Genomic DNA, 15,791 nt, shown 5'->3' with positions numbered 1-15,791 from the left:
TTTAAATATGTTTTTCATCATTTAAGTTTTTAAACACAATTGTAAACGATACTGTAATTTAAGTATCATTCACAATAATCTCCTTATCCCCCCCATCTTCCATTTCATTTAAAGCATTTAGTACAATAGTTTTTGGATTCCCATGGGATATAGTTTTCTTCCATTTCATTTAAAGCATTTAGTACAATAGTTTTTGGATTCCCATGGGATATAGTTTTAAGATCCAATGTGCTTGCTTTTAAATGTTATCATCTAAGATTTTTTTTTATATACAGCTGAAGATGACCACTAAGTGGTCGAAACATGTACTGTGTTTGTTAATGTATTTTTAAGTTTGCCAAAGGCGAAAGAAATAAAGTATCGATTAGGTGGCTTTTTAGATTAATTTGTTGAAGTAACTGTTATACGAAAAATGGCATTGTGATGATGTTTGTTGTTTAAAGGGGCCTAGCTACTACGTCATCAGCCCCTAATGGTACAATGTAAATGAAACGAAAATTAAAACTTAAAAAATGTATCCACTGACTAGAATCTATTTAAAAAAAAAAATGACTACTGAAAATGATCTGAAACAAAACAATCAGGGGATCCAATTCACAATACCTTAATTACTGGAATGATAACTCATTATGTAAAGTGGTGTCCGACTCGTTGGGTGAATGGCCAGCATACTGGCCTTCGGTTCAGAGGGTCCCGGGTTCAATTCCTGGCCGGATTGGGGATTTTAACTGTCACAGGTGAACAATGTAGTGGAAGTGGAAAATGTTTATTGAAGACTTTATTTGTAAAGTGTGGTAATATGTTTTATTTGTAATGACCTAACCTGTACTGTGTAATATTTGTAACATGTGGTATGTGTAAATAGTAGATTTCAGTTCTGTACTTAATGGAAGTATCCAGAAAGTTACATGAATTTTTGAACAGGGTGTGTTGCCTTTTGTTGGCTGTGTTCTAGAAGGCATTTTCTAACTATTCTGGAAATAGAAGATTCTCGAACGTGCGCATTCGAGAAGTTTAGTTAAAGTTCGCGACTGAAAGTAGGAATTGTGATTGGTGAAACTAGGTGGGGATGGGAGGACTCATGCATTCTGATTGGCTACTCCAAGGCCAGGGTTTACCTATATATAGAGAGCGAAGCTGCGTTCGTGAGAATTCGGTCTGTTTTGTCTATCTGGTTGTCCGAAGTTTTGACGTCGCCTCGCTACCGGGATGGCCACCTTCGGGTAAGCACTCTTGAATTCCGTTCCGGCTAAAATTTCCGTAATGTTCGGTTGCTATTTCGCATAGGAGTCTGCCCTAGCCTAACCTAGATTCGCCAAATTAATTATTTATGACACCTTAGCTCTCCAGCTGGGCTTGCCTGTTTGTTTTCAAGGCATTCTCATTTCTTGTTTCACTAAATATGTAGATTGTAGTTTAATATATTTACCTTGTGGTTTGCCTCTGGTAGTTCAGTGTCTCTTGAGGTACGCTAGAGTTTTGGAGAGTACGTTTACTTCACTGTAAATTGCATTGTACAACTGGATTTGTAACTAGATGTATAGTTGGTTTGAAGTTTGAAACTTGTAGTGAAGCCATTATCAAAGAACCTCTAAGTTATGTGTATCACGGAGAACATAGTTCGTAAGTTGCAAGTTCGTGGATTTGGTTCGGAATGTATTTGTAAGATTTATTTTGTAAATAACATTTTTCAAATTTAAGGATCACGGCAAATTATTTCGGAAAACGCAACCTAAGCCATGTCCATGGCCTTGGTAGGTCGTAGTTCCCTCCACATTCCTGGTTTATTATCCACTAGTTGGCCCTACTGATATTTACGTATTATGTTGTTGGCGGAGAACAGCGTAGTCCAGCTGATGTTTCGCTGACTGTGTAGTTTTTTTTTTTTTTTTGCTAGGTGCTTTACGTCGCTCCGACACAGATAGGTCTTATGGCGACGATGGGATAGGAAAGGCCTAGGAGTTGGAAGGAAGCGGCCGTGGCCTTAATTGAGGTACAGCCCCAGCATTTGCCTGGTGTGAAAATGGGAAACCACGGAAAACCATCTTCAGGGCTGCCGATAGTGGGATTCGAACATTCTATCTCCCGGATGCAAGCTCACAGCCGCGCGCCTCAACGCGCACGGCCAACTCGCCTGGTGATGACTGTGTAGTGTTTTCTGATATTGTGTAGTTGCTCTTACTTCCCCCCTTTACTGTGTTTAGTGCTTTGTTTTGTGTAACCACTGTAGTAAAGGTTACATTAACTTCATTGGTTAATTCTAATGGCTCGGGGGCTGGGTGTTTGTGCTGTCCCTAACATCCCTGCAACTTACATACCACACTTGACACTATCCTCCACCACAATAACACACCCAGTTACCCATACATGGCAGATGCTGTTCATCCTGAAGGGAGGGTCTGCCTTACAAGGGTTTCAATCGGCAAGAAATAGCCACATGAAATTAATTATCTAAAGCGGTCCAAAATCCAGGTCACCCACCTCAATAATAGTACTAACCACTGGTAAAGCAGAACCATGTTATTCCTCTTATAGTGGTAATAAAGGTACACTGATTTTTTAATAATGATCTCATAATTACCAAAACCGATAATGGCAACGTGTGACTCATCACGTAAAAGAAAGAATACCAAGAAAAAAACGAAGCATTCTTTTAAGTAACACCACAATTCTATACAAAGAAAACTGAAACAGTTACTTAGAAATATTAATTTCATTCTTCATGATAATGAAATTTCTGGTTCAATTAGTATGAACCGACGATTATCTTTAGCACGAGCCTCACCAAAAGTACACAAACCTGATAAACCCATAAGACTGATAATTAATTTCAAGAATAGTCCTACTCATAAAACCTCCAAATTTATTCACAGTTTCTTGAAAAATACTACATATTTTAAAGTGGAAGTGAAATTAAGAACTCAATTGAATTTTGCAAAACTACTAAGAACATAAAACTGAAACCACCTTTCACCTTGATTATTTGATGTTACTAATATGTATTCCAGCATACCAACAAAATAGACCCTTGACATCACCCAGAACAACTTAAGGACGTACAAAAAAATTATATGAAATTAATTTCATTTTATTGGTCCGTATTGATGACTGACTACTTTCAACAGATGGACCATAGTGTTGAAAACACACAAAAAAAAAAAAAAAATATAATAACCATGAAATTGAAGAATTCATGCCACTTTTGGAATTAACTCTTAATAACAATTTTTTAATTTCAATCACACAGTATACCAACAAAAAGGTCTCCCGATGGGAGCCGCAGCATCGGGCATCTTAGCTGAAACTTATATACACAGGCCAAACGCCTATACTACTTGGCCACAGCATACCAAATTTATTAAAGAAAATCTTTACAGCAGGCCAATAACTAATTTGAAAGGAGGCAGAAATCAAGCACTCCAAAATGGAAACATCTGAACCCTAAGTGGGCTGATGGCGCGATGAAACGGAGGCTAATCCTATACTGCGGGGTGACTACGTAGGAGAAACATTTAATGCCAAGAAACGAGAGTTCCATTTGGGAGTTATAAAAACATAGTCACCAAATTCAATTTGAATGGGAGAATTAAGAGGATAACAACTTGTGCTCCCCTACATTCAACCAACTTCCCATAAGGGATCCCATACGTCGTCCTCCCATTGGCTTCACTCCCTATGACATTTCCCCCACTTTCCCCTCCTCCGCATCATGCTCCTCTCATAGCCTAACTGTATACGCACCTAGTCAGCTGCCGACGTAAGGGAAGTAAACATAGCAGGACCAGCCAGGAGATGAGCATTTGACTGCACGTCCGATACTCCACCACTGTATATTCACAAGATTTTTTTTTTTTTTCTCTAAAATTTCTTTTTTATTACAGACTCCCTTCAACACCCCAAAACTTTCTATCATGATTTAACACCAACTTAGGTTTTCCTTTAGGAGTTTCCCCTGCCTCTGGTCATCGTATTTTAAATTAAAGTCTACCGCCATCCACTAGTTTTTTAGAATGCATACTATTTAAAAAAATTGCAACTTCTCTAGCATTTTGAAGAAAGATGATCACTTTCAAAGATCCCTTATGCACACAGATTTTATTACTAACTTGAACATTGGCTTGTTGAGTGTTTTGACTCAATATGAAGGAATATTTTATCTCATTATCATTGTAAGTGCTTTTTTATTTCATATGTGCCAATTATTGTATCTTAAAACACGTCTTTTAGCTGAGTATGTTCCAAAGCAGAAAAATAAAACATGTACTATTTTAGACATTTAACTATGAGACAGAATATGTTTTTAATTACATAAACTAGCCATAAAAGGCAAATTATTGGAAGGTGGGATTCTTTCTTCAGCCTGAACCTTACCTGTATAACACATAGGCGTTACTACTGTGGTTTCCTACAATTTTGTGTTACATATTCAAATTATATATAGATTTTACTTTATAACCACACTTACAGAAACACTGAAGTTTGCAATCATTACAACTAAGGATAGTACCTGAGTTGCCCAGACCGCAAACCAGATGTATCACTGTCAGAGCTGCTCCAAGGCTGTACATCTCCAGGCCACCGAAGCTCTTCCTGACTACTACGGCGTGATGAATCGTGGAGAGAGTCCCCAACTCCATCCTAATAGCAGGTAAATAAAATTCCACTCAATATATATAATACATTAAACTGATGAAATATTAATAACAACAACAACAAAATAATAATTATACTGTGATCACATTTCCCTCATCTACCACAGATTTTAAAGATATAGCCAAATGCTAGAATTTTTTCTATAAATAGGTCTCTTATGCCAAATAATCTATTGGCATGGGTCTCTTGTAAAAAAAAAAGCACTGATAAATGTCAACTGATCATCTCACTAACTTGGGCATAGCGAATAGAAAAAGGAAGTGAGAGCACTTCGACTCTCTTCCCGTTACAGTAATGGAGAAACTAGTGTCTACAGTGTGGAGATTTGCCACTGTAGCTCAACGATCGCTTTGGGTGAAAAGTTGGCATTGTTTATACTGGGTGTACGCGTTTTTACTTGTAGCGGGAGTGATTTTTTGAGTGTAATAACTATATTTTGGATTATAGTGTGTGTCAAAATGCCGCCGTGCTTTGTTCTGGGGTGTTGTTCTGCTTACAGGTCAGGTGAAGGTAAATATTTCTTCTCTCCACCTGAAAATGTGGAGAATTTCTCTCAGTGGGCAAGAGCGATCCCAAATAAGTTAATTTGGGAGGGAGGATTTACACAAGTAGTACAAGAACCGACTCGTCTCAATAACTTACTAGATGTATTCTTGGTTAAACCATGGGAAATTGTTGATAAAACTGAGGTAATTGAAGGAATAGGAGACCATAAGGCTGTAATAATGGATGTAGGACTCGTGCCAAAAAGGCTTAATAAGAGGGTTACACAAGACAAGAAATTGTACAGAAAAACTAAAATTGACGAATTTGGGAATTACCTTAAATCACAATTCAGTTGTTGGATAAGTGAAGGGAGTAATGTGGATACACTTTGGCCTAAATTTAAAGGAATCATTTGGGAAGGAGAGAAGAGATTTGTACCTGTTAAGAAGGGTAAAATGACCTCAGACCCTGTTTATTATACAAGGGAAATAAGAAAATTAAAAAGAAAATGTAGAATAGTAAACAGGAAAATCAAAGAGGGTAGGGAGAGTAGAGAAACTAGTAAACAGCTAATGAGGGAACTGAATAGAGTGAAAAAGGAAGCAAAAGAGAATTATATGAATGGCATACTTCAAGAGGGTAATGACCACAAAGGGAAATGGAAAAAGCTGTATTCATATATCAGAAATCAAAAAGGAAAAGGAATCCAAATTCCTACAATGGTGGGAGAAGGGGGTGAACACTATTTAACAGATACCGAGAAAGCAAACCTATTTAGTAGGGAATGTAGAGATTCAGAGATGATTGTCAAGAGTTGGAAACTGAAACAGAAAACAGAGAGGGAGAGAGACAGACGGAAACAAGAAGCTTCTCATTCACAAATGAAGATATTTTCAGAGAAATCCAACTGCTTCAGCAAGGAAAAGCAGCAGGAAGTGATCAAATTACTGGGGAGGTATTAATGAAAATGGGGTGGTACATAGTGCCTTATTTAAAATTTCTCTTTGACTATGTCATAAATAATAGTGTAATACCAAAGGAATGGAAGGAATCTATAATAATACCAATTTATAAAGGAAAGGGTGATAAAAGGAAACCAGAGAACTACAGACCAATCAACCTGACCAGTATAGTTTGTAAAATACTGGAGAGTTTAATATCGAAGTACATCAGAGGGATATGTGATGATAAAAATTGGTTCATGAGGAGCCAGTATGGATTTAGAAAGAAATTTTCTTGTGAGGCACAACTGGTGGGATTTCAGCAGGACATATCACATCAATTGGATTCAGGAGGTCAGTTAGATTGCATAGCCATAGATCTTTCCAAAGCCTTTGATAGAGTGGATCATGGAATATTATTAAAGAACTCGGAGGGAATAGGATTGGACGTAAGGGTTACACGTTGGATAAAAACATTTCTAAATTCAAGGGTTCAGGAAGTCAAAGTACGAAATAATATATCTCAGGAAGAGAAAGTTTGGAAGGGAATTGCACAGGGTAGTATAATCGGTCCGTTACTTTTCTTAATATACGCAAATGATTTAGGGAACAATATAACATCAAAAATGAGATTGTATGAAGATAACACAATTGTTTATAGGGAAATAAACAACATTGAGGATTGTTCAGAATTACAAAGGGACCTTGAAAGTATCCAAGAATGGGTTGAAGAAAATAATATGAAGGTTAATGGAGGCAAATCAACTGTTACAACTTTTACAAACAGGAGCTTTAAAACTGAATGTGAATATACTTTGGATGAGTTAGTTATCCCAAAAGATGGCAAGTGCAATTACTTAGGTGTGAGATTTGAAAGTAATTTGCACTGGAAGGGTCATGTTGATGACATTGTTGGGAAAGCATACAAATCGTTACATGTCATAATGAAGCTACTTAAAGGATGCAACAAAGAATGAAAAGAAAAAAAGTTACTTGAGTATGGTTCGGCCATTATTGGAATATGCAAACAGTGTTTGGGATCCTCACCAAGAATACCTAATAAAAGAAATAGATAGTGTGCAGAGGAAAGCAGCAAGATTTGTAACAGGGGATTTCAGGAGAAAGAGTAGTGTTTCAGAAATGTTAAAGGAACTTGGGTGGGAAACTTTAAGTAAGAGAAGGGAGAAAACTAGACTTATAGAATTATATAGAGCCTATACAAGAGAAGAAGCATGGGGAGAAATCCGTGAGAGGCTTCAGTTGGAAAATAATTATATCGGCAGGACTGACCACAAATATAAAATTAGAAGGAGTTTTAGCAGAAGCGATTGGGGTTAATTTTCATTCATTGGGAAGGGTGTGAAGGAGTGGAACAGTTTACCAGGGGTAGTGTTTGATCCTTTTCCAAAATCTGTACAGATATTCAAGAAGAGAATAAACAGCAACACAGAAAATAAATGAAGTGTTAAGAGGGCATTCGACCAGTGCAGTTTATTGTAAATAAAAAAAGGTGTGTGAATAAATTAATTCCATCCCCTGATCTAAGGAGTTTGGACAGCCAAAGTAGGGGACTGCCTGTAGGGGTGAAGTACAGTGGGGACTTCGAGGGCCCTGGGACCACTACGGTAGCTGTGAAGGCCCTTCAGGAACTCTGAAAAGTGGTGGCAAAAGGGGCTCTGGTTAAGACGCAGCAGGTTGTTATGCTACTTAGGTTCCAGAACGGGTAAAAATTTTTTTTAAAAAATAGTAAATAAATAAATGCAATGTAAATATTAATCTTTTACCGGTCGTATAGTATCATTTGAAGTAATTCCACATACCGTATATCAGTTGACTATATTTGTAAGTAGTACAGGAGATATTATAAGTAGAATTTTGTAAACAATATAAATTTATTAAGGATGAGCTGTGTGTTTAATAGAAAACATTGTTAGCGTAAATTGTGTAATATTGTATTATAGGAAAATTTTCTTCTCTTGTTAATTTAATATTTAGTGCTTGACAATAATGTATTTTAGTGTACCATTTTCCACCGAGGTAGACACCTCATTTGCAAACAAAGAGATTTTGATTAAGGACATGCAGCTTACACGTAAGTCTGGGAATCGGGAGTGTCATTTTTTGGAAGATCTTATAATAAAGGGAGACTCGTTTATTATTAATGAGGAAACAGTTGAAATTCCAAGAATAAGGTGGAGCTTAAATCCAGGAGCTGTCCCTCGCATTTTTCCTAATTTACCGTCCTATTTAAGCAGGTCTCTGAAAATTCGACAACCCCCATTAAAATGAGAGTTACTCGAAGAACATGTTGGCAATGACAATATTAATAGTAGTAGCTTAAATGTAATGAACTAAATTTTCCCTCGACATCTAAAATACTTTATACAGTCGAACCTGCCCTAACGGACACCCTTATTCAGCGGACACCTCACTATACGGACAGTTTTCCTCGGAACCGATTTTATTTTACATAAGTCAAGTGTTAAATTGGCCTCATTTAAGCGGAAACCTCGAACTTCGGACAGCGGACATCGCCATTTGTCCCGTCCACTTGACTTAAGCGGACACTTTAAACGTTGCAGGGCAATGTAATACGCCGGACCACATGTCATCCTTTCTTTTAAAACCATTCTTCAGACATAAGAAAATCCTTTTTGAATGTTTGTACCATTTCGAGTGCAAGGGGAGAGAAGATACATCGGAATTCAGTTCTACCTAGTGGTGTATAGGCCTATTCCGAGAATTCTAATTGCCCAGAAATGCTGCCAGAGTCTTGTCGACTCACAAGTTATCTGGGGATTTTCTTCCCTTCTTGCATCATTCTATTCATAACTCTGATTGTCTCTGATAAGGTCGAGCTCAGGTAGTCAACTTGAGAAGGAAAAGAAAAGAAAACATGTGCAAAATTTACACTGACGAAGCTTCACAATTACTTCACGAAGTTGTAATGTTTGTAAATGATGTAAAATCACTTATAATAACTCTCTATGAAATACTAACACAGAAATTACTTAGAATAGTTAAAATAAAGATATGTATGCTTATATTTACGGTGGATATTCTTTGCCGTTAAAATGTTCGATTATTTTTACAAACTTGTTTTAGCGGACACCTTTCGTAACGGACATTTTTCCACGGAACCGATGGTATCCGCAGAAGGGAGGTTCGATTATAGTGACAATAATGTAAAAATAAAGGAACCTGGTCTGAGTTTGCCCTGTAAAGCAGCTGATAGTAACGTTGAGGCTTCCAGAACTATTCTAAATTTCAGGAGACAGGTTACAAACCTTAGTAGGAATTTACTTAGAACCAAAAAAAAATTAGTCATGCAGAGCTAAATTAAAGCAGATTGCAAATAAAGTCAATGCGTCAAGTGAAGCTGAAGACAGTCTTAAGTTCCTTCGCAAGAAACAAAAGATAATTGTGGACACAACGCGCAAAAAAATATACCACCAGCCCAAAACGTATGTGCTATTCTAATGAATTTATATTAGGTAGTTTGCTTTTGAAAATCAAATCTCCTAAGGTTTACAGACATTGTTTGAAGTATGAGTTACTTCCTCTTCCTACCGAAGCTCATTTGAGACGACTCTGCAATGGGTTAAAAGGTAATTATGGTATTAATGGAAATGCCGTGAGTGCAATTATTTTTATTCAAACAAGCGACTAGGTATGGAGATTTTTGATGAAGTGAAATTGAGAGAAGACATTAGATTTAATACAACTACACTGGCAGTTGACTGATTTGTTGATTTAGGAGATGAAATTCCCTACGATAAAAAGAACGTCCTCGCCAATCACACGCTTATATTTATGTTTGTCCCTTCTGGATCCAGCCTGTAGCAGTGTATGCTAGCAAGAACGCAACTCCTGGAGAACTATTGTCAGAAATAATAATTCAGGTCATAATTCAATTGGAACAAGCTGGGGTGAAAGTAACTGGTTTTGCGTGTGATGGAATTCAGTGTAATAAAAGGGCGTGGATGAATTAAGAAACTTCAGGGAAGAACAATAAAATAAAATGCTCCATTGAAATTCTGGCAGATCATCAAAGGCGAGTGTGGACATTTTCTGATTCTGTGCATATAGTGCATACATAATTATTTCCACAATAACGTTCTTTTGCTGTATAAAGGCAAAGAGGTGAATTAATACTTTTATAGATGGTTATATCAAATTAACACTCCCCCCTGAGTTCTTTTTTTTTTTTTTTTGCTAGTTGCTTTACGTCGCACCGACACAGATAGGTCTTATGGCGACGATGGGACAGGGAAGGGCTAGGAGTGGGAAGGAAGCGGCCGTGGCCTTAATTAAGGTACAGCCCCAGCATTTGCCTGGTGTGAAAATGGGAAACCACGGAAAACCATTTTCAGGGCTGCCGACAGTGGGGTTCGAACCTACCATCTCCCGAACCCCCCCCCCTGAGTTCGCTGGTCTTCAAAGTTGTCCTAGGATAACATTCTCTCACATTATTATTATTATTATTATTATTATTCATTTTGCCTCATGACTGAGGCGTCATGACTATCATAATATTCAGCCATCTAGCCGATGAACCATACTCTGCCATTCTTCCCTATCTAAAGCTTTCAATGTGGTTACTCTGAGAGAACTCTGTAGGGGCCGTTTACCATGTCAATCTATTGTGTTGGTACTCGTCTTCGTCTGGTTCCCTGGACTTTGCCCTCAACAATAAACTTTTGAAGACTACCATCTTGGCGCATTATATGTCTAAAGTAGCGTACAGTCCACTGGGAGACCTTATGCGATAGACGAACATTATCTGAAGTTGGTTAGGGATTGATGTGTTCGTGCGATGAGCTGTCCAAGGAATCCGCAACATTTTCTTCCAGCACCACATTTCAAAGCTTTCTATCTGTTCTCGATCACAATTGAGGATGGTCCACGTCTCTGCGCTAACAAGAAGACTGAGAAGACTAGATATTCAACGAGATTTTCTCTCTCTCTTTTTTTTTTTTTTTTTTTTTTTTTTTTTTTTTTTTTTTTTTTTTTTTTTTTTTTTGTATTGATGGTGGTGATATTATCTTTCCAGATCTTCCGCAGGCGGATCACTGCTACCTTTGCTATTTCAATTTTTCGCTTTATTTCATCTTTGGAACCACCAGAATTGGACAGTAAGGAGCCCAGATATACTGTAAATACTGGTGTACAACTTCACAACCTCCAATCTGTTGGATATGTGGACTGTTGTTGTTGTTCCTCCCTCATAGACCAATCTCATTTCAGGGGATGAACGCCAGGTTAGCTTTTCAGTTATTCAGTAATAGTGTAGCCAACGCAATTAAGTTGTTCGGAGAAATCAAGCCTAATGAATTCAGCGATTGTGAACACACAGACATTTTCACACGAGAAATCACTAATCTTGCAAATGACCTTTACTCCATATTGCCCGTAAAAGGGCTTTATAAAGGTTCTCTGTTAGACAAAATATTGCTTGAATTTTTAGAAAACATTACATCTCAGAGAAACACATTTGCATCTTCAAGAACTTTGGAATCATTAAGAGTAACCTTGAAAAGTACTCTGGGAATGGCAAACTACTTGCAGAGCAGAGGATTTAGGCATGACCTGATGGCAAAATTTAATCAAGATCCTTTGGAGCGCCATTTCGGTATTTGGTGTTCCCTTAGTTGTGACGATCACCCTTCCACTGTCTACTTTTTACATTTACACATGTTGCAGTCTGTGTATATACCCACCACTCGCCTTAAATTTGGCCACAAATTACGAGTCAGTGATAGATTTCCCGCTCACTTCATTTGTTAGTCATATCTGTGCAATGGCTATAGAAAGTGAACGTAAGAATAAAGAAATTAAAGATTCAGCAGAGGTCAAAATTAAAGAAAAAATTGTACTCACGGACTGCGAAAATGAAATAACTCTTCCTTACGAGGGAAACCTCACAAAACAGAATTTATTAGTGTTTCACTTGGTGGCGTACACACTAAGAAAAAGTTACAAATATGTTAACTGCTTACACTGTGCTCACACTCTTTGTAGTGAACAGCCACCTGAGCTTCCACTGGCAACATTTACCCACATTAAAGATTATGGCACGAAGAAAGGCTTGCGAAACTTGACATATCCTTCACCGTGTGTTGTTAGGTTGCTATTGCAAGTAGAAGAGGTAGTCTCGGAAAAATTGCGATCAGAACAAAATTTATGGGGTGATATATTTTTGGCATGTTTGGACAGCATAGACTCTATAGTTGTCCGAACCACACACTAGGATTGCAGCAGTGATCACAGATATGACCTTGTGGAAAAATTAGTATTTCATTACATTAAGTGCCGATTCTTCTTCCGTACAACGGAAATAAGGAAAAATGATACAGATGTTGATTCTCATAGGGAACTTGAAATATTTGTCCTGAATGAGTAAATTTATAATACCAATATAATGGTCCGTTATTGGACATTATAAACGTTCCAGCTAACTCATTCCTGGTTGCCTGCGTTTCGTCCTCGTGTGCTAAGTAGAAATAAAACTGAACTCTATCAGCACCCTTCTAAATAAAAGAAGTTGCCTTAAAAGATTTTACAGCAGGATACCAATGTAACAGATTTTAAAGAAGTTGCCCGTGCTGTTTGGACAAATCTTATATCTTACCAATAATGCTAGTGGCTTGCTTGAATAGATCAAGAGTGTTGCACTTTGTTTTAGTGAATGTATAATAACCAAGGACCAGATGTACAACAAATTGTCTATGCTTTATTTTGCAAATATAATAGAAAATTTAGTGAGAGTTAATTTAGCAGTCTTAAGAGTTGTATACAGCAAAGATAATTTTGAATGTGTTTGCTTATCTTAATTTATTATGCCTATAAATACTTTCTTGTTTCTCTCTCTCTCTCTCTTTGTGTGTTACGTTACGGAATTAACACTGCAACACCCTCCTTGCAAGAATGAGGCTGCCCTGTCCTTGAAAGTCGGGTTGCATAGTTATTACTATACTTGACAGCTGGGCGATGCTGACCTGTAATCTGTTTTGTGTTGAAAATGTACACTGAGTGGCCAAAAGTCACAGAAAGGGGTGTCCCATTAGAAAATGTGCTGTGTATGATTCCTGAGCGTTGCGACTAGCTGCAGCGTAGCTGAGCAGTGTGTCACAGACACCAGTGTCTGTAAGATGGCAACACGTCACAAGTTAAGTTTTAACTATATATTTGTGTTAAAACCAAACTTGTAAGACATACAATAGAGCAGGTCCCGACCAACCATGAAATTATTCAAATTAAAATCTACATTTAAGTTAACACTTATTTATAATGTCCCATTTACTTACATAGTTCCTATGATAGTGCCTATTTTCAAGATATTTAGTGCTATCTTTGTGTGCATACATGTTGTGCCCTTCGCACCATTCACTGAGGATAACTTTATACTGATTTAGGACAATGCCCGTAACCATATAACATGACATGTCATCACTTTCTCCAAGAGGTGGTAATTCAGAGAATGGACTGTCCAGACCAGAACCCCAAACAGCATGAATGGGATTTACTGGAAAGATGTGTACAAAATCAGGTCATTGCACCAGAAGACTTCCACCAACTCAGACAAGCCATTAAAGCAGGAGAGGGACAACCTGGATCACCAGGATATCAGAAATGTGTTTGGAAGCATATCTGTGGCAATGGAGTCTATCACTGTGACTAGTTTGAAGTAAAAAATGTGTTAAAACACAGTAAAAAAACACTTGATTCTTCATATAATGGTGGTAGTTCCTTTTTTGGGCAGTGTAATGCAGTGATAAAACAAAAAAAGTGTCACAAAGTTCCTTCCGCTCCCCATGGGTGGAAATATATTTTAATAACCCTGGAAATGCTTAAAAAACATGACATGTACAAAAACAACCTCAAAGTGGCAAAATAGTATTTTGTAAATAAATAACTGTATGTTTCTTATCATTCTACTAATTTTGTACTGCAGCATACGTACGTACATACATACATACATACATACAGTACGTGAAACTTTTATTGATAACAGGTTTATGGGGGTGAGGAGTAAGGAGCTGTCCCGGTTCCGGTAATACTGCCAACTGAATGGAAATGAAATCTGAATTGAATCGATAGTATGATCGATCGATACGTATTTTCTAAACCTTTATTACCTTAAGCCAACAACTGTGTCACACACACATTATATAACATTTCTCGATGCAAATGTTGTTCCTAGCATGAATTCTATATTAGGGCTTTGCTGTGTAAACAACAGTACTACTATGTAAAGTGTATGCCAGATGTCTCACGGCGATGCATAATCAATTCATAGTTTTGTGTTTCACAGGTTGCCAATACGAATCTCTAAGATAACCGAGATCTACCAATTCAGCACCAGGGAGCCCAGGTATCACTAAAAGTTTTATGTACTGTACTTACATAGGTTCATTACTGGATGTTTAAATGTACATCCCTAGGGAAAACCTTCAAGCTGGTAAAAATTGCACTACTGACATACAGCATGAAGTATCTGACAGTATGGAAAGAATTGATCACGTAATTAAGCATGTGGACCACATGGGATTCTCTTAATTGCATAAACACTAGAGTTGGAAGATTCAGATATAGTCTCCAAAACTAATACTTCCCAAGACACACCATCAACTCTAACTGTGGACAGTCCTAGACAATGGAGCAGAGCACTTGTTCAAAAGTCAGTAGTGCCCTGCATCTTGCTTCCTAGATCATCTCTTCTAGGTAACAACTAGTGTTCTAGAAGTTCCATGCTTCTGCTCAGAGTTTCGTTTCTTACGTTACATTAACAGACATTAATCACAGTAACGTAAGAAAGACCACAAGACTTTGTAGCAGCAGTCAAAGGGATGCTTCAATCATTCTATTACCTCGAAAGAAACCTAAACAGCTATTCAAGTCTTGAATGAAGCCACTCCTTTTAACTACAACTACATTAATATAATCTGCTACCTTCAGATATTCAATGTCGCAATAAACAAGAACTATTTATTTTAATACTTCACTGATCAAAACACCAATCTGCAGCAAGCTTCGTAAATTCTAGAAGCTAGTCTCCAACTGTTCCAAGATTTAAATTTAGAATATTACCGACACATGAAGTCAAATCATAGTTGTTTTTAAATATTTACATTTGAGATCGCAATTATTATCCGAATTCTTAACATCGGAAGTTACTGTGTTCCAGATTTCAACGGTTTTACAAAAACTGACTCTTATATATTTTAACTTTCAGTTCTTATTTATGACTTAAATTTAAAGCCATATTACGGTTGTTTAAATCAACCACAGCATTGTGCAAACAATTTTAGCCAAATTTTCAAATTGTAGTTACTATGTTTTGGACGTCAATGTATTTTAGTATTTAAGGGTTACTTCTATCCAACATTATAATTCATATTGTTATACTTTTAATGTGTACATATTTCCTATATTATTACCAAACATGGACATATACACAAGCAAAATATTTTGTAAAAACAATCCAAATACGACATGGTCTTAACCTTGAGACAATTGTGTAGGCTGAAGATGCTTGTAAATAAAGCAAAACATGTCCCTGCAAATTCATGTTGTAATATTATGAACTAGCAACATAAAACCAATTTGTATTGAATAGGTGGATTGAAATAATTACTATATTGTAAGCAGTATCCAGTATTCGGGAAAGAGTAGGTTGAAACCCCACTGTCGGCAGCCCAGAAGATGCTT

General features: G+C 37.2%; 1 protein-coding gene across 7 annotated transcripts in view; it reads right to left on the bottom strand.

Annotated features, from left to right (window-relative positions):
• enc (encore) overlaps positions 1-15,791 on the bottom strand; it is a 1,357,661-nt gene that overhangs the window by 713,247 nt on the left and 628,623 nt on the right. For all 7 annotated transcript variants that reach the window (XM_067147181.2, XM_067147182.2, XM_067147187.2 and 4 more), the window contains one exon: positions 4,508-4,638. In XM_067147181.2, the coding sequence (XP_067003282.2) occupies positions 4,508-4,638 (131 nt within the window). The remainder of the gene's footprint in view (positions 1-4,507; positions 4,639-15,791) is intronic.

Source organism: Anabrus simplex, chromosome 5 (genome assembly GCF_040414725.1).
Source record: "Anabrus simplex isolate iqAnaSimp1 chromosome 5, ASM4041472v1, whole genome shotgun sequence".
Classification (NCBI taxonomy): Eukaryota; Metazoa; Arthropoda; class Insecta; order Orthoptera; family Tettigoniidae; genus Anabrus; species Anabrus simplex.
Note: the sequence above shows the minus strand (reverse complement) of the source record. Positions and strands in the feature narration are given on the sequence as shown.